Source organism: Eucalyptus grandis, chromosome 1 (assembly GCF_016545825.1).
Source record: "Eucalyptus grandis isolate ANBG69807.140 chromosome 1, ASM1654582v1, whole genome shotgun sequence".
Classification (NCBI taxonomy): domain Eukaryota; kingdom Viridiplantae; phylum Streptophyta; class Magnoliopsida; order Myrtales; family Myrtaceae; genus Eucalyptus; species Eucalyptus grandis.
The window spans coordinates 8179591-8206937 of NC_052612.1; the positions used below are offsets into that span (position 1 = coordinate 8179591).

A 27347-nucleotide genomic window follows, 5' to 3' on the forward strand; every position below is an offset into this window, starting at 1 on the left:
GGAAAATATTACTAAAAAAATAACCTAAGCACAAGTGAGGGGATAACCTTTGAATAAATTGTGTATAATGCATACATCAACCACAATGTTTAATTTGTGAGTAAATTCTTGTAAATTTGTACTAAAAATCAAAGTTGAAAAACTCACGACCATGAGAATACTCTAGGGAAATAAAGTAAATAATTTATAGATAAAACTAACATTTTTTTTACTCTGCTATATGATTAGTACTTGCTTAGATTATAATAATGAAGAATAAATTTAAAAGAAGACAACATAAACAAACGTTGAAATGTAATGAGTGTGGAAGAAGCGGCTAGGTTGAAAAAATTATGTGGAAGGAATGTGGACAAGTGTGAAATTGAAAAATGAAGGAGGAAAAAGGTAATAAATGATTTTAGATTAAGAGTGGAGCCCGCAAGATATAATGTAATCAATTCAATGTGATAGAGAATGTCAGAAGTCAATAAAGTAACAGAAATAGCATGAGCATCAAGAAATTACCAAAAATTGGAGGCTCGAAATACTTTTCTTTTTCCTTTTCCACTTTTTTCTAATCCTAAGAAGTGCCATGTCAGCAACTCCATAAGCACGGTGTAGAATTGCCATGTGATTCAAATGAACTCAATTGATAATTTGTATAGATAGGTTGATAAAACCCAATAGACATAAGTTAAAATAATGGCCTCTGAAAAGTGGACTTATAAGTTGGGCTTTACAACAGAGCCCAGCTCAACCGATGCAGAAATCTATCAGCAATTTTCTTGTATCAGCGCCATTGAATCTTTAGCCTGATCTGACAAACACCCTTTGGAAAATTGAAGAAGAAGATGGGAGCAAATTCCTTTTTGGCGTTCAAGAACGGAGACAAACTGATCTGCTGCTGCTCATCCCCTTCTCTGCTGATGCTTTCTTGCCCATGAAGATTGGAGAACCAAACTCCCCGCTCTTGCTTCTCTCTCTGTGGCTAGAGCACCGAAAGTTGTCCGACATCTTGCACGTCCTGGTCCTCAAATGAGGGTACCCATCAGCCTTATAAAGCGATGGGTCGAAGATGGGGCTCTCCTTGTGGGCGCTGCCGAGGTGGGTCTTGCTTGCGCACGCGGTGTTCGATGAAATGTTGATGGTTCGTTGCTTCAGCGCCGCGGCGGCTCTCAGGCATCTCTCTATCACTCTGGCTTCCTCTCTGAACCTCTCTCTGATGTCCTTGAATCCGGGGAAAATTCTCTGGGGTCTCCATCCATCCACGGGCTTCAAAGAATCGGAGCTCGGAGGCGGGACTCTCTGGCAGTCCCAGCACAGGTTCCTCCACCTATCCAGGTCGAAGGCTTTCCTCTTTGCATCATCAGATAGACATGAATACGCCTGACCCCACAAAAGAAAAAAATCGCATATTTAGTTCATTGCTTGCTGTCCCACCTTAGCAATGAAGTGCTCGGGACTTTTCGAACACTCGACTAATCACTGCACAAGTTGAACTTAAGCATTGAGTGAGGAAGATGGGCACCCTCCCAGCTCGAGCAGCCTCTTTGGGTCAGTTTTAACGACCTTTTTGCGCTCTTTTCATGAGAGGTAGTGAAGTTGAATTGAAGTGAGCCCTGCCCTGAGCACTGTGACACCATTTCTGTCTGAGGTGAAGTTGGAATTCTTTTCAAGGGTGATCATAAATGTGATGACACCTAACTTAAATAACTATATGCAGATGTCTGTTGGTCGACATGTGAAAATTTTTAAGACCAAAACTCTGGCTGTCTTAATTCAATGTCGCTCTCTCTCCATGCCATCATCATGGTCACGAGGAAACCAAGACGCTGAGAAATGCGTCTGAGTCCTTTTAGTATAGTTCAAGGAACAAGGTTCAAATTCTACATCTTCAAGCAAATGGGTAGAAGGTCATGCATCTGTTGATTGTGTCCAGATGCCCTGCTCTGATAAAACCGTGACACGATTCACTATTTTTTCTTTCTTTTTAACAATTAGAAGCAAACTGAATAGGTGTTCAGATTTTATGCATGTGTCCTAAGTTGAAATATAAAAAAAACGGGACAAAAGATAAAGAGAGGTTTATGTGAATTTTCTCTGCTTTGCAAAATGGGTTTTCTATTGTCACTTACCGACGTTAGAAGAAAGTTAAGGATAAAGTCAGTCACGAACATAAAATCGATTGAATTTAAATTTGATTAAAGAAGTTACGATGAATGAATAAAAGTCACCGAGGCATATGCTGCCAAACTTTATGAAACAAGAAATTCTAATTAGTTATTTTAGTAACAATAACTTTAAAAAAAAAATTGCTATTTATGTGGGTAGATCATTATTTTACTAATCATAGACTCCAGAGAACTTACGACCACCACCGAAGGGAAATTGCGCCTCTAAAAAAAAAAAGCTTCGAAATGATATTTTACGAACTACTACGGGAGTGAGGACATATACCTACGACAAAGAAAAGTCACGGCCCATTAGGTAATTCCTTAATTAAAAAAAGAAAATTAGATGAACTGCTACTACAACTACAAGCCAGAAAAGTTGTCAAGGTTGCAATCGATTATGTAGGATCCCATCCCGTCGGGGAAGGAGCCAAGCTGCTTAGCTAACAATGTCAAATCAAGCACGCTGCCCAACTCGTTTCGGGACTCAGACCCTTTGTCGGTGTCAGTATTTCGGTAGCCCCTCCAGAAAAAAAGCACGACAAGCAAAGCAAATTCTGCTAAACGAAACTATTCATTCTGCATTCGAGCGGAAAAAACAGTTGCTGCTGCAACAATTCAAGAATCGCTGAACCGTAAAAGAGAGTCATCGGCGAAACGTCTCTTACCTCCGAGACGAGCTTGAACGCGCACTCGGCTTTCGGATGGCAATTCTTATCTGGATGAAGCTGCAACGCTGCAGAAAATAACGGGAGAAATATGATCACAATGCGTGCACAAGCCGTACGCATTTCGAATCCATCTCAACCGGAACTCACCTAGCTTGTGGTACTGTTTCCGAATGGTATCCAGCTCTGCATTTTCTTCCACCTAACGCGCCCCCCCGTGAAAAAGACAAACCGAAGAGTGAGATAGGACTTATCTGGACCCGGAAAGATCAATGCTTTTTGCGGAGGAAAAAACGTACTCCGAGGAGGCGATACCAGTCGATGCAGGGCGGTCCACGGCCCGCCATGTGGGAGCATGGGATTGCGTGGCCGGAGACGGAGCAAATGTCGGCCACCAGCCGGGACTTGGCGGCGTCGGCCATGGTCTTGTGCCCCTCCAACTTGTCCATCGGGAATTGAAAGGCGGAGGAGAAGAATGAAGGAATGAATGGTAATGGTTAAACGGGTGAAAAGAGATTGACTGAAAGCGGGGGCGTGATGAGCTGATGCATTTTCGATGGTGGGTTTGGTGGTGTTGATGTGTTCTTGGGAGGAAGGTTTGGAGAAGAAGAAGATGAGGGAATACAAGGTGCCGTGGAGCGGTTAAAAGAGAGGAAGGAAGGAGAAAAGGGAATTGGGATTTTTGAAAGTGAGGAATTTTCACATGTTTAAGAGGGAGAGATTAGCGTTAATCGTGCCACGTGGCTTGCTCAGAGGTGGCGATTGGGAAGATTTTTGGCCCCTTCCGTTTCGCTTCCATTCAAGGTTTCGAGCTAATTAATGAATCTTGTGGTTTTTTTTTCTTTTGAAAATTCAAAACCGTCCCTCAGTGTTTCTTTGCGTTTTGCTCATAATTAGGTAAGCTTTGCATTCTTTGGAAACTCCGAAAAATTCGAACATGAAAATTTCGTGATTTTTGCTCTTTCTCCGCATTCGCTAGTCGGGATCGGTAGAGCTTGGTCGAGGTTGAGTTATTAGAGGAATTTGCGTTTTAGTGGACCCATCTTGGCCTCACGAATCGATAAAATGTAATGTATAAATTCGAGATTTATTTATCGAAAATGAGTATTCAAAACATTTCGGTTAATATATGTTTAGTGCATCAAATTGGTTCACCATCAATGTGGTTTCATGAAGCATTGATGAGGAAGTCCGACATGGGACCAAAGGACACAACCTTTTAACTATTCTTAGCGGTAAGGTACAAATATTGAATATATAGGCAAGTTTTTTCACATGAATTTATGGAGCGCCGCACTCAACCTTAACCTTAGAAATACAAACAAATTTCATATGCTCATGCCCGGCTTGTGAATCCTAGACCGAGATGTAATTCTGATAATCAAAATGAATCGAAGCCAAATCAAGCTTAGATATGTGAGAGATATGTTGCGAAATTGGACTCAAATTTGTAAAATGATTCACGACCTTAAATTGGATCGAAATTCGAAAAATAAATTAGATTGAGCTTGGCTCGTGTATCGAGTCTTGAATATTCGAATGGAATAGAGTTTCAATAATGAAGGGTGACTTTTTGGGTCCTTATATGAGTATAAATACAAGTTGGGGAGACCCACAATGGAAAGATGAAATTTTCAAATGAACTTGTTAGACATGTGACAAGGTAGGCCAAAATTAAGGAAAAATAAACGAATCTAAAAGATATAAAGCAAAACAGAACATGTAGGTTCATAGGACCTGCAAAGGCTGGGTCCAATTAGACCCTCCTTTTATTTTTCCTTTTGACCTTGTAAACTTGTCCTTTTTTTAATTTCCTTCAAATATATATTTTAATAGTTTATCTCTTATTTGTTTTTGTTTATATTTTGGAAGGGATAAGATGAGACCCCGGAAACGAAAAATCATCGAGGATGGAGAAAAGGACCAATTTGTAGTATCTGAAGCTCGAGACATCATTGGACCCAAGGAATCTTGTTTTCTTTTGCTTTGAATTTTACACTTCCCTTTCCTTTCACTTGAAACATATTTTCTTAAATCTATTACCCCATCAAATTTAGAGATTCAGAAAAACGTGAATACTCAAGAGATTTTTTCGCATTACCGAAGTGACTTTTACCTTTTACTTTTTTACTTAATCTAATTCTTACAGCTCACACACTTTGAGCCCCATCCTCTCCCCCTTTTTTTAATTCGAAACACTCAAAGATTTCGCTTTATACAGATATTAATACATCGATTCATCCAGGGTTTCAAAATTATTGCTAAAAAGAAACGGAAAACACTTTTTAGTTGTGCTAGATATTAAGCAAGAAGCCCTTGCTTTTGTTTGGCACCCCAATGTACTGCTGCCATCTTGTGCACATGCTTTTGAAATTTAGGTAGCTAGAGATTTCAAACTGATGATAATAAACCAGAGCTCAGACAGACCCCCAAGATTATCATATTCAAAGGTTTTGCCTATGATTTCTCAATCCTTGTCTAGTGTATAGGTCTTTTATCAGCTCAATAATTATAGGGCCACGAGAAGATTTTGGCCTTATATAGAGAGGGACAGATTCCAATGAGCATAGAGGTCCTCAATTCGTTGACCTTAATGGTTGAAGTCATGTTGAGCTGTTGGAGCTCCCAACACAATGCTCAATTGGGAGGCTCGCATTTTCAAGCCTTGGGCCAAAGCCAATCTTGAATTTCTGGTGACTCACAAGTCCTTTAAACTGATATGGGGTTGCACTGTCAAAATTCCTGGGCTCCATGCACATCTTCCTTTCTGGAATGCATCAGCTTGATCACAATACGTCAGTTCAAAGATGTAGGAGTAGGAGTACTCACTTCGTCCTTACAATGACTCGAAGTCTTATTGATGTGACAAAAGTTTGAAACCTGGAGAAAAGGGTGTTCGAGAGTCGAGCCATGTCAATTTCAAATTACTCAACTTTGCATTCATGTGTACCTATTGTTGGAATATAGCTGTCTCAGGAATTCGCATCGGTGTGGGTAGAAGAATTCTCAACTGAAGTAATAGAATGGAGATTATTTTTGGCCATGAAAGGATGGAGAGTTTGGTTGATCCTTCTTCTTTACTTTGTGTCTGCCAAGAAGAGTGTTTGCGAGGGTATCAACTCAGAATCAGGCACACAGAAGCAGAGGAATTGGCACCCTTCACCTTAAAAGTCACTGTTTATCAAGCCCAGCGTCTCTCTTTTCCTGTTTCTCTGCATCTACGAGCCCGCGCATGTGTGTTTTATATGAGAAGCAGAGCTGCCAAAACGCATCTTGTGAAAAGCTTTACAACCAGATTTCAGCTGATTGCCTAATGAAGTCGATCAAAAAACACGAGAAGAAATGATTCAATATTATACAGAATCACTTTCTTTAGGCTTCTTGAAATTGTGGGAGGATGAACACCACAAGGTCCAAATCAAGAATAACTTTTGCAGAAGCATCACCGGTGACTTTAGCCACCATAACGGGTTCTCAGGATTCTGGAGGCTCCTCTTCCATGATGCCCAACCCTGTCGTTCCCAAATACTTTCTGATCGTTGTCTGACGGTCAGCCAGGTATGTGTGATCCAGAAAATTGTCATAGGCGACATCACCCAGATTCTTTGCAGCCAAGACACTACATGTTCAATAGCAGCATCAGTAAAAAAATCACCAGCTAAATTTTGGTTGGCATTATTTTGAAAGCATTGGCAAAAGTTGCTGTGCATCATATTGACATAATTAGAGGCTGGATCAACTACTAATCCATCGTTTCTTTCTTAAGTAGAGAATTTCCAAGATAAGGAAGATTTTCGATACCAAGACACAGAAACTAAGACAATGATGCAAACATGAATAGGATATCTAAACACCAGGTTGCAGTTGCTCCCTGTCTGCATCTACTGGCAATCAGGCGCTGCAAGTAATCTCTCAGTAGTCTCAAAGCACTTACCAGTGCCTAAGATAGACGCGGCAAGGTAAAATGTCATCCCGCCATATCTTGTCAATATTGTAACGTCCATAATGTTGAAAATAGATCTCCTTGCTTCCTGCACAAAAATACACACCAGCAATAAATAAGACAAGGGTTTGATTCTCTCGACTTTGGGAGAGGGATGGGAACTTGACTCAATTCACCCCTCAAGATCACGACACAACACTTGGAAAGAAATTGGTGATTGATTGATAAACAAGCAACTATAACCAAGTTTAACCCTTGAAATCCTCTGAGTGATGTGTCATGATCAGAGAGGGTTACTTGAATCATTTAGCCCTCTAACTGCACAGAACTTGCATCCATAAGAAAATTACAGCCAGAGCAGTAAAGCAGAGGTATTTTAGTGATGTGAATGAGGATCGATCTGTCTACCATCACACAAGGAAATATTTAAGCAAACATAAGGTTTACTACAAGCTTGTAGATTGTTGATACATTGTCTCCAAACCTCATAAGCTTTTAAGCAACTGTTTCGGTTAATAGATTTCAAGCAACCGATTTCAACTGATGCAAACGTATGAAAATTAGCCTCTGCTATATGGAATGCATTATAATGTATCAAATGGAGGAGGTCATAGAGCGTCCAATTCTCGTTCTCAACATTTAGAAATTTCAAGGAGATATCACAAATCAGTTGGAAATGAATCTTCCTGTCAGATTATTTGTTCATATTAACTACACATCCTGCAAACACTTTGTATTGATCGAGAAAATAGTGCAAGAAAAATAAGACCCGGTAGAATAAATACCTCTGCATCTGATTCGAAAATTCCTCATCACTATAACGAGCACAAAGCACCTGGAAATTTTTCACCATATGAATCAGGTCCATAATTCTATTAGTGAAACAACAGACTACCCAATGGCATAAAAGTACGGTGAATTCAAGATACCAAGTAGCAGTCATTCCAACAGTCCCGAAAAGACGAAATTCACATACCGCTAGATTCTCAAAGGGCTTGCCATCAAGTGTCTGAGGCCTGACCTACAGGAAGAAAACTTCTTCTTCAATAACAGGAGAAGCAGAATATCTAAACGGGAGCAGGGAAAGTCAAGCAAATGAGTCCATTGGAAGCGACTCGGTAGCAACTCACGGCGAGAAATCGGAACTCGAGCTCTCTCCTGATGAAAGCTGGTATCTTTACTTCATCAAGCAAACAGACTAAATCAGTTAATATCAATGTAAAATACTAGCTGAATTGCAACAATCTCAGAACCCGATACTAATTCGATGATGCTCTCTCTCTCTCTCTCTCTCTCTCTCTGTGTCTGGCATACCTCGGATTTTTCGATCTCGAAGACGGTAACCACGAGAGTCTCGCCATCACACGGCTCCACGCTGAGGCTGGAGATCTCCTGCAGCAATCCCAATAGCCGATCAAAAACACCCTTCAACCAATGCAGATTATGTCATTGCACTCGCTCAAAATTCACGCAATCTACAGATCGAGACCTTGGTTTCGGGCTTGGCGATGCCGCGCTCGAAGAAGATCGGAGCGGCGTGGGCGAAAACGCGCCGGAATCCGTCCAATCTCGCCACGCGAAAGTCCACCAGGTCGGGAAACGTACTCCTCGCGCTCCGCTCTGACCACAAAATCCGCGATCGCGCGTTAGCGAATCACGGAACAACCCGCGCAAGATTCTACCTTTCGATCCGCACGTCCATAGAACGACTCGGGCGGACGCTGTCACGTACCGGAGAGAAGAGAACCGAAGCCGCAGATGGAGATGCGGCCGCCGCCGGGAGCGAGGAGCTTCTCGAAATCGGGCTCGTCGTTGAGCTCGGTCAGCTCGAGCGGGAGCCGGTCCGCGCCGGGAGAGGACATGGTGATCGGAGACGCCCGGCGGAGGATGCCGCGGCTGTCGGCGCGCCTTGAGCGGCGGAGGAGGGGCGAGCGCGGCCGAGGAGATGGCGGTGGAGGCGGACGGAGGAGATTGGGGGCGGAGGAGAACGCCGGACGACGGGAGAGCGGGCGGTGAATTGGATGGAACGCCGCGAGAGAACAATCGGCGGCGCTCATCCGGCGGCGGCGGCGGCGGCGGCGCTCCTCCAAGTGAGTGGCGGAACGAGAGAATCGGATTGGCGCGATGACATTGCAATGCATAGAGACTTTTGGCTATTTTACCAAAATACCCAAAAAGGTAAAACCGTCCTTTTTTTTCCCAAAAAACTCTATTTGGGCGTTAATAATGTTTTTAAATTTATGAAAATGAATTATTTAAAAATATTTTACTAAAAGCAATACTTATACAAATAAATGGAATGAAACTATTTTTATCATTTTTTAATATGATTGACATAAATTATTATCAACAATGAAAGTATTTTTCATTAGTTAATTATTTAGTAATCATGTTCTGACTTAAGTGACTGGTAGTCATGTTTTAACTTATTGATTGAGTTGTCAACTAAGCTCACAACTCAAGTTCTCATGGTTGCAAGCATGAGTGATGGGGGGAGGGAGAAGCTCGTGGACGATCGGACCTCTCAATCTCAAGGATTTCGATTCTTTTTTTGGAGTAGATTTTGCTTATATATCGGAGATATGATAACTCTAACATTATTCTAATTTGCATTCGAATGGTGCCATGGTGACAAGACCACTCAAAATAAGTGGTAGTTGTGCCTCAGATCAAACTTTCCAAAACACGTGCATGAAACTCTTATGGTATAACATCTAGGGGTAGGACCTGAGCAGGTCCTTAAACTGCTCCGTCTGGTTGGAAACAGCTCACGGACGTAAAATGTGGGCAATGTTAACCGTGGGGGACTAGACCACCCTGTGCAAGGATCCCCCGCCAGATTCGCGATGCCTTCTCCTAGCGCATCAGGGTCAAAGACAGAAAATGACGAAGCACCGATCTGAAGTAGTTCCTTTTTCTCCTTTTTATTCATCGTAAAAATAAAATGTCACTAAATTTTGGCTCTATGTATAATGTAGTTCTTGAACTTTTAATTTATTTAATATGATCCTTGAACTTTAGTTAAATATGTAATATGGTACATTTTCAATGTAATTCTTAAATTATATGAAAATATTGTTCTTTTTTTCTATTACTCGAAAACCACTGTACAGCCGGCAACGTAAATTCGAAGTGACGCTAGCACGAAGACCCATGGCGACATAAACCTGAGGCGACATTAGCACGAAGACTCACCTCTCACAAAGACCGCACTTAAGTGGTGCAAATGCGATCGCGATGACTCGAACCTCTCCTCTACCGAAAGAAGGGGGAACACCGAACCAACGTGGCCATAGCGGGGTAGGTATGAAAATATTTTATTAAATCCTTCAAAAATACAAAAATTAACACACACTCACCCACACATAAATACACATAGAAATATAAATTTGATGGAAAAATTATCAAAAAAGTCTTAAAATTAATGTATTTGTATCAATTCAACTATAAATCTTTCATCCATACCAATTTATGGTGTGTTTGAACGATTCTTGTCTGGGAGCGATTTTGACTAGAAATGATTATTTTTTATTTTGTTCCCGGAAACTAATTTTGAGTAAAAAAGCGCGTTTGGTAACAGTCAAAATTTTTTGATTCTGGAATAGAATTGTGTTTGATATCGTGTTAATTGATTCGTTTCCAAATTAATTTTTTTATTTATTTTTAAATAAAATTTAAATAATTTTTACTTTTTTTCCTTTTTTCCTATTCTTATTCTTCTTCTTCATTTGGCCGGCGACGCTCACCAGAGCGTCACCAACCCTCGGCGAGGTTGGCCTTCGTCGTCCGAGCCTCCCTGGTAGCTGGGTGAGCCTCGCCGGTGGCTAGGCAAGCCTCACCGGCAGCTGGGCGAGGCTCACCCAGCCCCATCGATGGTAGCCGGCCTCGCCGTGGCTAGGCGAGACCGGCCTAGCCACCGACGAGGCCGGGCCTCGCCGGACCTTGCCCCGGGCCGGCGAGCCTTTGGCAACCGGGCGGTGGATTGGCAACCGGTGATTGGGACACGGCGCGGTGACAAGCGACGGCGGATGGTGGCGGGCGGTGGTGGACGGCAACCGGGATGACGAAAAGGAAGAGTGAGGGTTTCACCATTTTGATTCTTTTTCTGATTCTCGGACGGAGTATTAAATTTTTTTTTATTCTCAAATCTTGTCCAAAATTGTTTCCGGGAACAAAAATTTTACCAAATGCGATTCTCGTCCCAAACTGATTCTGGGAACAAAAAATCAAAATCTAACACTATTTGGCACGTTACCAAACAGGCCCTTAGTCTTACGTCTTTTGTCAATTTCATCATTTCGTCCAATTTTATCTTGATATTGCCAATACGGACGTCGGTCATCTTAGTGCCACAGCCGACACCAAGGTGATTACAGTTTTCTTTTTAAAATATATTCCCTCATTTCAATAATTTGGCGACATCGTTTGGGCTGGGGCCACTCCATAGTAACTCGAAACATGCAACATTTTCTTAGGCTTCGGAATTCTGTCTCGCTTCCTTCAATCTCGAGCCATATATTTTTCGATTCATGTCCTGTGTTGTGTGGTCGAGCGGGACTGAAGGATGGGCAAGCCTTTTGCCTGGGCACGAGGTATGCCCCCCCAACCAACCCCAATCCGTGCCCATTTAATAACTGACCGTGGCCCAACGATCCTCGCCCCGTTTGATACTTGTCCGGCGTGAAACTCGGCGACGACCCGGTTTCTTAAAAACTGCCATAAGATGTTACGAAGGATGTCCGGGTCGTTTCGATCGTCCTAATGTTTCGTTGTGCGAGATGTTTGCCGGACATATTCTAAAAGACGCGAGACCCTTTCGACAATCCATGGTTAATGTAAGATGGCTATAGCCAATATTTTTTCTAGAATTTTTTTCCTAAAAATTAAAAATACATTGCACTTTTGTCAAATGAGTTGTGAATCTTTTAATAATATCAATTAAGTTATAAACCTATTTACGTTTTTTTTTTCAATTGGATCAATTTGACTAATTTTAAATGAAAATTACTGACATCAACTTCGACGTTGACATGAAATATCTATAATAATATTTTCATTTTTTTTCAAAATTTTAGTTAATTTTTTTCTTATTCTTCTTTTCTTTACCTTTCTTTAACTATGACCCGACGATAGTCATTGGGCCCTTGCCAGCCTTGGAAGAGGGTCACAACCCTAACCCACTACCATGATGGTATGAGCAAGGCTAGCCTCGCCGACTATGGGTATATTCTCTCAAGGTAGACTTCTCATTTGACCTCTTTGTTCTTTGCGGTATGTGAACTGGTTTTTCTCGATCCATATTAATTTTGAATTTGGGTTAGGGTTTCGTATTCTTCATGTTTTCTTGGTTTCTCAATTCTGATAGTTTAAAGGAAGGCTCAATTTTTTTTTGTTTTTTGGCTTGGAGATGTAGATATTTGTCAAGACCCTCACCGGAAAGACCATTACTCTCGAGGTCAAGAGCTTCAACACCATGGACAATGTCAAGGCCAAGATCCTGACAAGGAAGGTATCCTGCCATACCAATAGTGTCTAATCTTCAATTGCAAGTAGCCTCATTCGAACCAACATGGCCACATATGAGAGTGCCTTATTTCAAGTTCTAAGTTCATCTATTTAAAACTCAAAACTTATCCATCAAAACAAGTTTTGTAATTTTTGGAATTCGAAATCAAACAAGTTTCTACTTGTTCAATTTTTCAATAACAAGTTCTATTATGAAATCATGCTTTCCATGTATATCCCAACCCCTCCCCTTAAATTTATAATTTACCAAAAGTCTCCAACTCACCCCCGTCGAATTAAAATTTTTGGGTCGGCCATTGTCCCCGTTCATATATTATACACATTCCATCACGTATATCTTTTCACCAATTTTGCTTCTTTTGCGAACGCAATTCAAATTAAAACAAATGGTCCTTTTCTTTTCCTGTTTTTTTCCTAAAAAGTTTTGGGAGGAAGATGTTAAGATCTCCTTGCGGTGAGGATCGTGTCCCTCGGGCGGGCAAGCAGGGTGGTGGCCCGAGCCTCGAGACGGCGGGGCAACTCTCGTGCCGGTGCTGTCGCCCTCTCCTGCCGTAGACGCGCCGCTCAAGGACAGCCTCAATCAATCAGCATTCCGCCACGTGCGTCGGCTGTTTCTGTCGGGTAGTTTACCTGCGCTTTCTTTGTCGTTACGTTATGGCCTGCAACTATGCGTGGGCGCCGGGCGGTCCTTTGCGATTTCTCCATACCGATGGTGATCGAACCGTACGAGGATAGATCTCGAGCTCTTGATTGAAATTTTCTTTATACCTTTACTTCCTCTTCTTTTTTTTTCTTTTTTCTTTTTTTTTTTAAACTTTATACCATTACTTGTTATGATAATTTATTGTAGAAATTATCTATAAAAAAAATTAAACTTGCTACAAGTATACCAATTAAATTTTAAATTTTTAAATTTGACCAATATAATACTAGACTTTTTAAAAAATTTCTAATATAATTCATCTAACCAAAATTACCGACATGACGGTCTAGTTATTGTTAATTGCCGGTTGTCTCACGTGTAGCGGTCGACGAATTAACATGGAACACCTCTACTTAAAATAACGTCATTTTGAGTAATTTCTTTTGATCTTTTTTTTATACTTTTTTCTCTCTCTCTTTACTTTGGTTTTCTTTCTATTCTATTTTACCGTTGATCTTCCACTTCAAGAATAGATATGGGTTTCAACTCTTTTCTTCTACCATTTGCAACAACAAGGGCATCGGATTTGGCTTCTCTTGTGGCCGGAGAGCGCATGCAAACCCTTGCCTAAATTTGGATGAGGGCTGCAACCTTTGCCAACCATTATCAAGGCCCTAGTGACCCTCGTTGGCCCTTCCAATGAAGGGAAGAAGATGAATAGTAGAAATAGGACAAAAAAATTAAAGAAAATGGAGAAAAGCAAAATTGAAAAATATTTATGCAAAACCATGTTGTTTCCCTTAAAATTGGCCAACTCATACATCGATTATACCATATAGTACAATTGATGCTAGCTATACTACTATATCTGCAATTTTCGAAAATTTGCAAGATATGATACAATAATAAATTGTCAAAATATTTAGGATTATATTATCTAAATTGGAAAGTTCATGATATAATTGGAATTTGTATAATTTCTTTTTATATTTTATAGAGCATCCATGATAAAAGATCCTAACAATATGGCAAAACGTGACGGTTTATGAGTTCCGTAGAAATCAATAATTTCACTTGTCCAAGTAGAAAGATGTTATAAAATTTAAATAATAAATAATGTATTTATCTAATAACTTATTTTTTTTTAATAATTGGTCGTAGTTCTATCTAATCCCACATAGTATCAAAACCGAAAGTCCTAAATCCAAATTTTTCTAGGCTTTGTTTGCCTCCCAAATAAAATATTTCTACTGTGCAAAAAGACCAGACTTTTAGGATAATTGACAGCAAATGAAGATACATACTTTATATCCCTCGTTCTATTCCAAATTAGACCAAATGACAAGTTACAAGTTTCATAACGGATGATGATACATACTTTATTTCCCTCATTCCATTCTATTTCCAATTAGGGATGAACAACATTAATAAATAAAAAAAAGAAGCAAAGCTAGAACTTACCAAGATTGGTTCACAAAGTCGAGTATAACAAATGATCCGTTGGACTATAAGTGATCCTTTAGACAGTCAAGCAATATTCAAAAACCAATGATGATTTAATATATCAATTTATTTGACCTAATTTTTTATTATTTACTCGGTCTTTTTGTAACTCCAGCACGTTCTAAGAATCAATGATGCTTTGACACATTCGCGTACTTGATTAATTGGGCCTTTTTTTTTCCTCTCAAAACCGACGCGGCGTAATTCCGGGAGGAACGCACCCGATCCACCTCCTCGACCCGACACGGCGTTCCCCACCCGCCTACGTGGCGCCAATCTACCGGCTACCGACAGGAGACCGGGGTGGCGCACGCCGCTAACGTGCGCCTGAATCTCTCCTTCCTCTCTCTCATAAATTCGCTTTTTCCTTCTGCTTTCGCTCCTTCCCATGATATGCTCCCTCGCATCAGCAGCCATGATCGCGCCCAGCACCTTCCTCCACACCATCTAGATCGACCGCTTTCTCTCTCTCTCTCCCTCTCTCTCTAGCATCGGCTGCTTCCTTGTCCGGCGGCGGCGCGAGCTTGAATCCATTGTCCGAATCAGCCGGCAGCCGGGACGGGAGGGGACGGGCGGGACGGGCGGCAGTAAGTTTGTGTCGAGGTTTTGCTGATTCTCCGATTGCCCATCACCAAAGATCGTTTTTTGCAGCTCCTGTTGCTGTCTTTTTCGTTCCATTCGATTCCGCTTCGCTGTTCGGATTCCGGGCAGCTTGCTTTTTTTTTCGCCGGTCTCCGACGATCGGCGGCCGAATTTGACTCTGCCGAGCGATCGGAGTAAAAGGGTTTTCCGTTCGTGTCGTCGGGGATCTGGGGTTGTGGGGAATTTAGATTAGGATGTGATGGTTTGAGTGGTGGGTTAGATTGGTTGTTGTGCGCCTGTGTCATTGATGAGACGCCGTTCGTCGGCGAGCGTCGGGTCGGAGCAAATGGAGAAGGGGACAGCGAAGAACCAGCACTCCCGCCTCTGTTTCTTGGCCACATTGTCCTTGTTTTTCTGGGTCCTGCTGCTCTACTTCCATTTCGTGGTTCTTGGAGGGAACCCTTTGGAGGAATCCGCCAAATTGCAACCCATTGCGGTTAGGACTGAGTTCACGCCTTCTCATAGGATCGATGACCCTTCGTCGGAACCCCGCACGAGCGCCACGCCGCTGACTGAGAGCCATTTGGAAACTCCCCGAGTGGTGGATCCCCCCATAAGGGAAACTCCCCGAGTGGTGGATCCCCCCAAAAGGGAAACTCCCCGAGTCGTCGATCCCCCCAAAAGGGAAGCCCCCAAAGTGGTGGGAACTAAGAGCAAAATGGAGAATTTCCCCTTCATGAGAGCATTGAGAACTACAGAGAACAAGACTGATCCATGCGGTGGGAGGTACATATATGTTCACGATTTGCCGCCTAGGTTTAACGAGGACATGCTCAAGGAGTGTAGGAAGTTAAGCCTCTGACCAATATGTAAGTTCACCAGTAATGCTGGGCTTGGTCCGCCACTTGAGAATGTTGAAGGCGTGTTCTCGAATACGGGATGGTACGCGACGAATCAGTTTGCTGTTGATGTTATTTTCAACAATAGGATGAAGCAGTATGATTGCTTAACACGCGATTCTTCCATTGCCGCTGCTATTTTCGTACCCTTCTATGCTGGATTTGACATTGCGAGGTATCTCTGGGGTTACAACACATCTGTGAGGGATGCTGCATCTCTTGATTTAGTTAATTGGCTGGCGAAGAGGCCAGAGTGGAACATCATGGGAGGGAAGGATCACTTTCTTGTTGCTGGGAGGATCACGTGGGATTTTAGGCGGTTAAGTGATGAAGAAACGGACTGGGGCAATAAGCTTCTCTTTCTTCCTGCAGCAAGAAACATGTCTATGCTTGTTGTGGAGTCAAGTCCATGGAATGCGAATGATTTTGGCATTCCTTATCCGACTTATTTCCACCCAGCAAAAGATGCTGATGTATTCATGTGGCAGGACAGGATGAGGAATTTGGAGCGCAAATGGCTGTTCTCTTTTGCTGGCGCTCCTCGTCCGGACAACCCAAAATCAATTCGAGGACAAATCATTGATCAGTGCAGGAACTCTAAGGTCGGCAAGCTGCTGGAGTGTGATTTTGGGGAGAGCAAGTGTCATTCTCCAAGCAGTATAATGCAGATGTTCCAAAGCTCCCTTTTCTGCTTGCAACCACAGGGTGATTCATATACGAGGAGATCTGCTTTTGACTCGATGCTGGCAGGTTGTATACCTGTCTTCTTCCATCCAGGATCAGCCTACACTCAATACACCTGGCATCTTCCGAAAATTTCACAAAGTACTCCGTCTTTATTCCTGAAGATGATATAAGAAAGCGTAATGTTAGCATAGAGGAGAGGCTACGACAAATACCCCTGAGCAGGTGAAGATAATGAGGGAGGAGGTCATAAATCTCATCCCGAGGCTTATATGCTGATCCACGCTCGAAGCTGGAGACTCTGAAGGATGCTTTCGATGTAGCTGTGCAGGCCGTCATTGACAAGGTTACGAGGCTGAGAAGGAACATTATTGAGGGCCGTACTGAGTATGATAACTTTATTGAAGAGAATAGCTGGAAATATGCCTTGTTGGAGGAGGGAGAGCGTGAAGTGGGAGGCCACGAATGGGATCCTTTCTTCTCAAAGCCAAAGGGCGAGGGAGAGTCTGAGGTTCCTCTGCAGAAGCTGCGAAGAAGTCTTGGAAGAACGAGCAGAGAGACCAGTCATGATCTGGAGGCTTCATTTTTCCTGAAGAAGCTTTATCAAGTGCTGATGCATGGTGATGCCTCTAGATGGAGTTCATGTCAAGAGAGATTCCGACGAAGGCAAGAGCACATTGGCTCTCCGATGACATATTTTTGAAGCTAATATACCGTTCAGTTCAGCCTTTTAGGTCGACTCCTGGGCTAGGAAATCAGACACAGAAACATAGTTGAGTGTCCTCTTCTTTCTACATTCTGCTTGTATCATGCCTAGTAATTCTTTAATTGCGTTCAATAGGGTATTACATAGCACAAATTCCATGGATGGATCTGTTTAATGTCCATGTTCGCAAAGTTACTGGAACTTTTCATGAGAAATGGAATTTTTCTCTTTCTGGTTAAGCTTGGATCTCAGCATAGTGGGCTCAAGTTGATCCATTTCACAAGTTCTCAACAGAAGCAGCTATATAAGCAAATGTACTGTCCTTTTCTTTAAAGTTGAAGTTTCACAGATTCTGGCATATTTTCTTGTGCCTGCAGTTGGTTGTATGTTTATATCTCATCAAGTTTGCCTGAAGTTTGAGGGGGTTCTCAAAATTTAATCTTGTTGTTGGGTAGGTTCTCTACCTGTTTTTGTTGTCCAACGTTCAAGTGTGTTTTGGTCAGGCTAACGATATCTGCCACGTGCCTTTATCCCAGCTCTAGGAAAGTTTTCATTGCATGAACTTTGCCACTACATGTTTGCTCTCAAGACTGATGGAACCTGCCAGTCTGTGGTTCTAAAGACTATCTGAACATGGAAATGCAAACTTGTTTTATCTTGTTTAGAAGGTTCAATGATTTAATTTCTCTGTGATTCCTATTTCTATTTGTGTACTGAGTTAGTACGTGGGAGCTTGAGGAGGCCGCTTCTTCTGATGTCTGAAATACCTAGAGATTCTGAGATTCTGGAGGTTTATTCTTGATTCATGTATTAGTCTCTTTTACCTGGAAAATGGTATCTTTTCCTAGCCATGACATGAGGATCTTCTACCATCTGTCACCAAGCCATTCATCGTCGGAATTTTAAATATGATTTGCCAGATCGGCTTCACATGGTCAGGAATTTTATACTAAACGTGCACAAAGGAAGTTCCTTTCATAATTACCCTTTTCACTTTCCTCTTTCTAGCCCACAATATTGTATCTGGCAAAAATTATGTATGGTGGTCCATTCATCGTGGCGTTTCCCTGGCTATATGGTAGTGACGAACTAGGATTGATCTGTAGGGCTCTTTTTCAGGCTTTTTAATGTCCCCATCTCCAACTTGTTCTTAACACGTTTGCTCAATATTGCCGTCTCGAGTGCAAATTCCCTTCACTGATTGCTCGACAAGAATCCGGACACTTACCCACGAAAATTCTTATGTTATCGGACCAATTTGAGGAGTCTTATTCGCAACTTGTATGTCCAAAGCATGGTGGATTTGGTTCGACATTCCAAATCGCAGAGACGCGAGCAGGGGCTAATGAGTATAGATAAAGTCGAAACTAAGACAAGTTACCCGCGAGTAGTTTGGGTTCGATCCGATAATTCTTGCCAGATTGAGTTTTGATTCATCTCCACTGACTTGATTTGTATTTTTTGTATCCCTAGTAGCTTTGTAACTGACATATTCCTGCTGGGGATTTTGCATAATTTGACGAATGGAAAGCGCGCCTCTTTCTTTCCCAGTGGGGAAACTCAATGACTGTCTTAATTGCCGTGAAAGCCGGATCTCAACTGAAGTTAACGCGCGATCGCTAGAAAATTCTCTTGACTTTTGCTGTTTCCCAAACTGACTCGCGCTGGAATCCAATGGTCCCCAGCACGTTTCTTGGCCAAAACCCAACGACACATTTCCCTCCCAAGACAGCAAGTCAACACGATTCCTTCAGACACGTCTTTGGAACCTTCTTCAGTTTAAAGAAATTGCAGAGGTTTAATATGATAATCCGAGATTTAGTCGGTTCAGATCTAGTTCCTAACTCGTTTTAAGATCTCCTTCTCTCTGCAATAAAATAGAATGGCGGTGGCCCTCATAGTACATCTCGAACGGAGTACACTGAACCTTGCTGGAGTTTGGAATCTGTCCATGGCGTGCTGTGCCGGCTTGTGATTGAGATGGCACTGCTACTTGTCGAAAGATCGCGACATAAAGAGAGACAAAATAATGGGATTTCGATAAATATTTCATTGACCGACACGTTTCGCTTCAAAAGGTGTATTTTAGGTTGCCATGCAAACAAGTATATGCAGTTTCAGCATTCGTGAGGGCAGGTATCTATTAGTGTAATTTTCAAGCAACTTGTTCCCAATGAAACCACGCACAAGATTGAACATCCTGTGCCTTAGTCAATGGCCCTGTAGCCCTAATTTTTTCTGTACCCACTACCCACCAAGAATTATTTGGTAGGAAAAGTTCTGCACTGCTGCACAATAGGTGCTGTAAGTCTTTCTCTACATCACATACTAAACTTGATGAATTGGGCCTAGATCTGAATTTCTTGTCTCGTCCAGAAACCACGGGTCGGAGCGATAAGAAACCCAGCCCAGGAATAGCCCAACATCGTATGCATTCTGTAGCCAGTGCAGGAAAACCGTACCAAACAGCGTAACATTTTCAAAAGCAACAGTAATTTTGATATTATTATCCCGTGAAAGCAAATTGTGATTTGCATGTACTTCATGGCGTGCACAATCATGATTTATATCCCTCGTTTCGAGTACTTACACTTGAATACATGAATGCTTCGCATCTTCCATTTTTCACTAGAATTGAAAGATGTCCAAGAACGATCTTGCACCGATGGATCATACCATAGACCCCGAATTCGCCGGATTGCATCGACAAAAATGCTTGTTCGGTCGCCGTTCCAAGAGCATCGTTGTAGTCGCATATGGGGTCTTTATAACTACTGAGAGCGAGATTATAACACATTTCAGGGACTGAGATATGGTCAGTAATGCTGCTTATTCCAAGGACACGGTGGCTCTCTCTCTCTCTCTCTCTCTCTAGCTAATTTGATTGGCTAGTTGCGTGGTGGGCACGCGTGCAAAATGTTCAGATGCAGAGAGCACAAGCTGCACGTGGAACGGGAGCCATGGATGGCTAGTCCAAGAGCGATCATAAATGCAAACACACGCACATTGATTTTTTTATTTATTTATTAATTTTACTTTACTTCTACTTTAACCCTCATTCTTAAACATTTGCCTTACCTCCTTATAGAACATGAGAATCAAAACCTACATTAAAACTAAATAGTCCCCATCTCAATCTCTTTAAGAAGCTGAGAATTCAAACTCCACCTCTCCATTTTCATGTGAGAAGGGTGACCGTTGGGACAAGCTCCAGTGATTATACACATTGAATTGACAACGGCCATTTCACCTCTCATCACAGTACGGCTTCGAGCTTCTACTTACCATGCTTCTACTTACCGAACATCAAACATTCATCGGACATTTTCATTCGAACTCCAACGGCTTTCAACGTATTAAAACCGACCACAACTTCTCGTGAAGCCCAAGAGCTCAGAGCACGCGCACAAACACTTCAGCTCCTCAAGAGCTCTCTCTCTCTCTCTCTCTCTCTCTCTCGACCAAATGATCCTCGTGATGAAGAGCCCTTGAATTTCACGAGTTTCCTCTCCTCTCAGAGCTCAGTTTTGAAATCTCTCTCTCCCCCTTCGCGAATTCTTCATAAGTCCACCCTCGAATGTGTCCCCGAATCATGCAGCAAAGTGTCTCGACCCGATACCATGGAAACCAGTATCAACTCACTCATCATCGCCTTCTCACTTTCACTCTACTTGGCCGCTCTCCATGCCGACACCGAACCTCTCCACACATACATAGTTCAGCTCCATCCAAACGGCCCAACCCGGTTCGCATTCGCTTCCGAGCTCCAATGGCACCTTTCCTTCATCCACCGCACCGTCTCTCGCTCGACGGAAGAAGACCTTTCTTCTCGCCTCCTCTATTCCTACCGCTCCGCCATGGACGGTTTTGCCGCTCGCCTAACTGAATTGGAGCGCGAGAGCTTGGGGCGAATGAGCGATGTCGTTGCCATCAGGCCTGACAGGGTCCTCCAAGTGCAAACTACTTATTCCTACAAGTTCCTAGGATTGAATCCCTCGGGAGGGGCTTGGAGTGAGTCGAGGTTCGGGCGAGGGACGATCATTGGCCTCCTAGACACCGGAGTTTGGCCCGAGAGCCCGAGCTTCAATGATTGGGGAATGCCGCCTGTCCCCAAGAAATGGAAGGGGACGTGCCAAGAAGGTCAGGGCTTCAACTCTTCAAATTGCAACCGGAAACTAATTGGCGCCCGGTTCTTTACCAAGGGGCATCGCATGGCTTCTCCATCGCCTTCAGCGGATGATGTGGTCGAGTATATCTCGCCGAGAGACTCCCATGGCCACGGGACGCACACCTCATCGACAGCTGGGGGAGCCTCCGTGGCAATGGCGAGCGTGCTTGGTAATGGTGCCGGCGTGGCCCGCGCGGATGGCCCCGGGCTCTCACATTGCAGTGTACAAAGTGTGCTGGTTCAGCGGCTGTTACAGCTCTGATATATTAGCTGCGATGGATGTGGCAATCAGGGACGGAGTCGATGTCCTCTCCCTCTCGCTTGGTGGCTTCCCCATCCCCATTTACGCGGATAGCATTGCTATCGGGAGCTTCCGCGCAGTCGAGCAGGGCGTATCAGTCGTATGCGCAGCCGGAAACAATGGGCCGATGCCGAACTCGGTTGCCAATGAAGCTCCATGGATCCTAACCGTAGGTAGTGAGCACGCTCGACCGGAGATTCCCAGCTATTGTTCGGTTGGGCAATGGGAAGTTCCTATACGGAGAATCCATGTACCCAGCGAGGGACCATTCCGCGATGTCTGGCGAAGAACTTGAGTTGATTTATGTCTCTGGCGGCAACACGGGGGGCGAATTTTGCTTCCGAGGGTCACTCCCTAGAGAAAAGGTTCGAGGCAAGATCGTCGTCTGTGATCGCGGAGTCAATGGGAGGTCGGAGAAGGGCAAGTTGTGAAGGAAGCAGGTGGGGCTGCGATGATCCTAGCGAATACTGAGGTAAACCTCGAAGACGACTCAGTGGACGTCCATGTGTTGCCAGCGACGGCAATCGGATATTCGAGTCGATCCTCTTGAAGGCCTACATTAACTCCACCGCAAGGCCGAAGGCCAGGATCGAGTTCGGCGGGACTGTCATTGGGAAAAGCCGAGCGCCTGCCGTGGCTCAATTCTCAGGCCGAGGGCCGAGCCTGACTAATCCTACAATCCTGAAGCCTGATGTGATTGCTCCAGGAGTCAACATTATTGCTGCTTGGCCTCAAAACTTAGGCCCCAGTGGGCTTCCTGAAGATTCCAGGAGAGTGAACTTCACAGTAATGTCAGGGACTTCCATGGCCTGCCCTCACGTCGGCGGGATTACCGCTCTGATCCGGTCCGTCCACCCAGATTGGACCCCGGCAGCCATCAAATCAGCAATCATGACAACCTCGGACATGACCGACCACTGGGGGAAGCCGATCATGGATGGAAACAAACCAGCGGGATTTTCGCCACTGGGTCAGGGAACGTGAACCCGGCAAGAGCCATCGACCCTGGGTTGATCTACGACATCAACCCTGATGACTACATCACCCATCTGTGCACATTAGGCTACACGAATTCCGACATCTTCACTATCACTCACCGAAATGTCAGCTGTCGCGAGCTTTTAAGAGCAAACAGGGGCTTCACCCTGAATTACCCTTCGATTTCCGTGTTTTTTAAGGATGGGACGAGGAGGAAGATGGTCAGGCGGCGGGTCACCAACGGGGCGCGCCGATTCTGTGTACGGTGCAGTGGCGGCGCCCGATGGGCTGAGCTTGAGAGTTAGGCCAAGGAGGCTTGTGTTCAGTCAAAGGAATCAGGCTTTGAGCTACAGAGTGTGGTTTATAGCAAGGAAGAGAGCAGGGACTTCAAAACTGAGCTATTCTCAGGGACATTTGACTTGGGTTCATTCTGGCCTTGCTCACAGAGTGAGAAGCCCCATCTCTGTGACTTGGAACCGCTAGGAACCCAGATATTTTTAATTTTTTCGCAAATTAGGACTATTTACAAAGCATGATTTCTTATTGAATATCATAGCGATGGTAATCGATTCAGAGGACGTATTTGAATTGGGTCATGGTTTCTTTAACATGACTAGTCTTAGCGAAATAAAATTAAATTCGGTTTCTCAGGACTGTGAGTCTATTTTCTCTCATCCTGTCTGTCAGATGGAGAGTGGAGTGCTTTCTTTGCTAGACAATGTGATGAATTCTTGGACTGCCAGTTCTCAGGACTCACATAAAAACCAGAGGAAGGCAAAAGCTGTTGCAGTCGAAGCATTCCAAATCCAACCTAAAGTACCGCAAGCCGCGTTCTGATCGATCGGAATCAGTGTCGGTTTGACTCGGGAACTCCTACTAGTGCATAGCCCAACAACAAGCTCGGAACTTGCCGAGGAAACAGTGGACATCTTTCACCTTTTTACACGCCATTTGCCTTGCCAGTAACTAGAGGATGGTAAATTGTGTTGACCAAAGTACCAAAAAGATAATGACCCCGCAAGGACACATCTTTGATCCGTTGTGCAATCGATTACCTAATTTTCTTTTAATATGGTATCTCAAATTTCTTATTTGCATACAACATAAGGTTTTCCAATTTGTGACGGGAATAGAGGTGTCGAAATGAGTCATTGACCAATTTATAGACCAATTTATAACTAATGGGTCGTTGATGGATCAAGCTTACACCCATAATGGGTTTTAAAAGTAAAAAGGCTGAAATAAATGGGTCTTAAATGGGTCTGAGAGCATACCCATTTATGACCCACTTATCAACCCACTAGACTTCTGGCCCAAAAAGTCAGGCCGAGCCTTATAATTATAAACCTTTTGTCCGGATCCACCTAAAATTATCTTCAGGCCATTCTAGTGGAAAGGGTTTTGTAAGCTGTTAAGTTTATGATTAGATCTATTACTCAATTAAAAAGTTGAGTGCAAGTAATTATTAACACCAAGCCTCGCCATTGATACTCGTTAGATGTAAACAATCTTGACACAATGGAGGATTAAATGGCCAAAGGTACACTCAAAATCATGCAGTTTTGTAATGTTGGATTAAGTCTCTAAGATTTGAAATTGAGAAAAGTTGTCCAATCATCCTAAATTTATTGTATGGATGTTAGTTTAATCTTAAACTTTTCAATTTTTTGCCCATTTAATTCTAAATCTTTATGTGAGTTTCATGCAGGCCTTTTGAACAATTTTTATTAAAAATTGTTGATATGGTGATTTAGTTATTGGTGGTCCGTCTTACATGGCACACCATGAGGAATAGCAATTTTTTTCGTGGAATTTGGTCAGAAGGGCTATATTGAAATTTCAAGCAAAAGTTTAAGATGATAAAAATTTGAAAAAAAAAAATTAGGGTTGAATAACCATATGTATAATATATTTAGGACAAAAAAGGACACTAGAAGTGATAATTTTCATATGAGTGCGGTTGACACCTAAATTTTGGCGATCAATTTAGTCATTTATTACATACCAAAAATTATGGGTTAATTTTATCCAGAAAAAATATATTAATTGCATAGTATATAAATTTAGGTACATTTAGTTTGCATATTTTGCATTTTATTTATTGACTGATAGTGGACAAGTTCTAATTAATGTCTCGAGTTTAAATTGATGTTTCACTAAGTCTCATGTAAAATTTGGAGATTTGATGTGATATTATGAGAAAATCGCATTACATAATCTCATCTTTATCAATAGGTGATAAAATCTATTCGGGAGATAAGGAGAATAAAACTATTTTTTGTGATCAAGAGATTATTGACAATCTTTTTGTTAGATGAAATATTGATAAAAAGATTACATTTTGTTTTGGTCTATAAAAGGGTGCGTACGGTGGTCGAAAAGGGGGCTCTCTCGGTTTTCGAAAACAAAGAAGAAAAGTCAAAGGAAAAAGAGAAAACAGAGGGAAAGTGACATGAGAGACGTGAGAGAGACAGGGAAAGTGTTCTTCTTCTCCGGCGACTTGCTGCCGTCTGCCCGCGCTTCGTCTCCTGCCTGCCGGACGTCGCCACTGTGCCTCGCCGCGCCACCCAGATCCGCTGCGCCTCAGCGGTCACCTGAGCCGGATCTGCACCCCTACCCGATCCACAGGAGCTTGCCCTGCTGATCGCGGCCTCGTCCGCCGTTGCGACGCATCCGAGCCCGCTGGGCGTCTCCGAGCATCGCCGCTCAGCCGCACCAGAACACCGATTTTCCCGCGACGACGCTACTGCCCCTGCTCTGTTCGCGATCTGCCTGGAACCCGCGCCGGTCCGAGATCTGCCGTCCTGCCCCGCCGCGCCTCCTTCGCGAGCAACCCGCGACGCCAGCCCAGTCGTCCACGACCCTGCCGACGCCGCTCCTGCCATGCTCTGCCACTCGCCCGCGATTGCCCAGCAGATCTCGCCTTCGCTCGCCGTCCGTGAAGCCCGACACCGACGGATTTGAGACCCTCGCAGCACCCGCACTCGGGTCTTCCGCCAGCGACGCCCTTTGCCGGAGACCAAACGCCGGTAGCTTCGATCGCGACGCCCCTATTCCGTCGGTTGTCCTTGCTACCCGGGTGCTGCCCCTTTTCTGCTGGTGTGCACTCGCCGGAGTTCCCCTTGCCGGACCGACGACTTGCTGCCCTTGGAGATCCACGAGCAAGCCGTGCTTAGGAAAGGAAAAAACAAAAAGAAGAAAAGAAAAGGAAATTAGGTAGTTTTATTTTTTTTATTAACTTTATTTTATTTATTTATTTTAAGTTTAGTTGTTATTGTGTAAATTTGAAGTGATCTTCATTTCATGAATTTTGTAGGCATTATCCGCACGGTCTTCCTAGAATTATTGTAATTAATAATTTGATCCGTAAGATCTCAGATCATTTTTTTAATTATAATAATTTCTGGGGTTTGTCGATAGTATTTTTAAGTTAAATCAATATAACTATTAATTTGATCCGTAAGAATTCGGATCAGATTTTTAGTTATTTTGATCTTGATCTTTTAACTTGATAATTATGATTAGGATAATCGTTAATTTGACCTATGAGACAATATGTTATTTTTTCGATTATTTTAATCCTTTATTTGATTGAATATCTTGATTGTTTAGATTTAATGTTTAGTTGATAATTGCTTGTTTTTGAAAACCACTAAAAAAATCTAAAAGATATTTGAATTAGGATTCAATTTGTTTTGGAATATTTATTGTTATCTTGCATATCTAGAATAGGGATTTTATTCCGAATTTAGAAAAATATATATAAAAAAAAAAGTGCATTCATTTAGGTTGTTAGTTTTATCATTATTTGAATTGCATGTGAAATTTTAATATAAAAAATCATCATATATATATCATGTTGAATTAGGGTATCTTTTGCACGTCATTGCATATTAGATAAATTGCATGTTCGATTAAAATAATATCTTAGTTTAAATTAGGATTTAATGAGACTTGATCCTTAATTTGATCATTTTTTTCATTTTTAAATAGAAATATCAAATGCATGTCATTTTAGTTTTTATTAGGTTCATTTAATTAGAACTTTCTCGTCATTAGATTAGTCATTTAATAAATGTCGCGTGACATATAGCTCGCATATTAAATTGCATGTTGAATGTTATTTTAGTTGAAATAATTTTGTACGTCATTACATTGCATTACACGTAATTAGAATTAAGTCATTTTGGTTAATTTATATTGCATATTTAACAATTGCATGTTCATTAAGAGATCATAAAATTTTTATTCATATAGTTTAGGACATGTTGCCATGTTATATCATTTCATATTAGATTAAAAGCATTGCATTGCATATGGATTATAGTCTCGTTAAAAAATAAAAACAAAAAAAAAGAAATTACGTGTTAATTAGAAATCATATCTAGGGTTGTTGATATGAATTTTAATTTAACATTGCAGATGCTTTCGTTACTTTGAGGTAAGTTTTGCATTATTTAATTGATTTCTTAAGTGTTGAATTGGTGGTATGCTTGACTTATATGATCACTCTCACATGTTAGTTGAAGTTAAATTATAATCAATTCAATTGCCAAATATTTTTGAAAATGAAATAAAAAGGCACCGAAAGGGCGC

The 27347-nt window shown here is 42.4% G+C and overlaps 3 protein-coding genes and 1 pseudogene across 3 annotated transcripts; 2 read left to right on the forward strand and 2 right to left on the reverse strand.

The window, feature by feature from the left end:
* Positions 1 to 635: 635 nt before the first annotated feature.
* On the reverse strand, positions 636 to 3483 carry LOC104436881. Its single transcript, XM_010049733.3, has 4 exons — positions 3118 to 3483; positions 2969 to 3020; positions 2819 to 2886; positions 636 to 1365 (listed from the first exon to the last, which is right to left on the reverse strand). Exons 1-4 carry the CDS (start codon positions 3265 to 3267, stop codon positions 856 to 858), a joined length of 780 nt encoding a protein of 259 aa, XP_010048035.2. The 5' UTR covers positions 3268 to 3483; the 3' UTR covers positions 636 to 855.
* A 2570-nt stretch (positions 3484 to 6053) lies between these two features.
* On the reverse strand, positions 6054 to 8886 carry LOC104436893. Its single transcript, XM_010049745.3, is given in 10 exon segments — positions 6054 to 6298; positions 6301 to 6437; positions 6753 to 6849; positions 7547 to 7566; positions 7568 to 7596; positions 7738 to 7782; positions 7892 to 7936; positions 8076 to 8153; positions 8251 to 8381; positions 8494 to 8886. Coding segments are annotated over 10 exon segments (933 nt in total). The 5' UTR covers positions 8819 to 8886; the 3' UTR covers positions 6054 to 6272.
* A 6331-nt stretch (positions 8887 to 15217) lies between these two features.
* On the forward strand, positions 15218 to 17718 carry LOC120285844 (annotated as a pseudogene).
* Positions 17719 to 20924: 3206 nt separating this feature from the next.
* On the forward strand, positions 20925 to 23265 carry LOC104455320 (subtilisin-like protease SBT1.2). Its single transcript, XM_010070133.3, is given in 7 exon segments — positions 20925 to 21668; positions 21670 to 21951; positions 21953 to 22196; positions 22199 to 22303; positions 22306 to 22725; positions 22728 to 22992; positions 22994 to 23265. Coding segments are annotated over 7 exon segments (2301 nt in total). The 3' UTR covers positions 23235 to 23265.
* Positions 23266 to 27347: the final 4082 nt, after the last annotated feature.

Bases quoted from the DNA above. Each gene is read 5' to 3' on its own strand.
- LOC104436881 (XM_010049733.3), bottom strand. From the start codon at position 3,267: ATGGACAAGTTGGAGGGGCACAAGACCATGGCCGACGCCGCCAAGTCC. The intron at 3,021-3,117 runs GTACGTTTTTTC...GGGGCGCGTTAG, and splicing joins ACTGGTATCGCCTCCTCGGA to GTGGAAGAAAATGCAGAGCT. The intron at 1,366-2,818 runs GTAAGAGACGTT...TTGTGGGGTCAG, and splicing joins CGTTCAAGCTCGTCTCGGAG to GCGTATTCATGTCTATCTGA.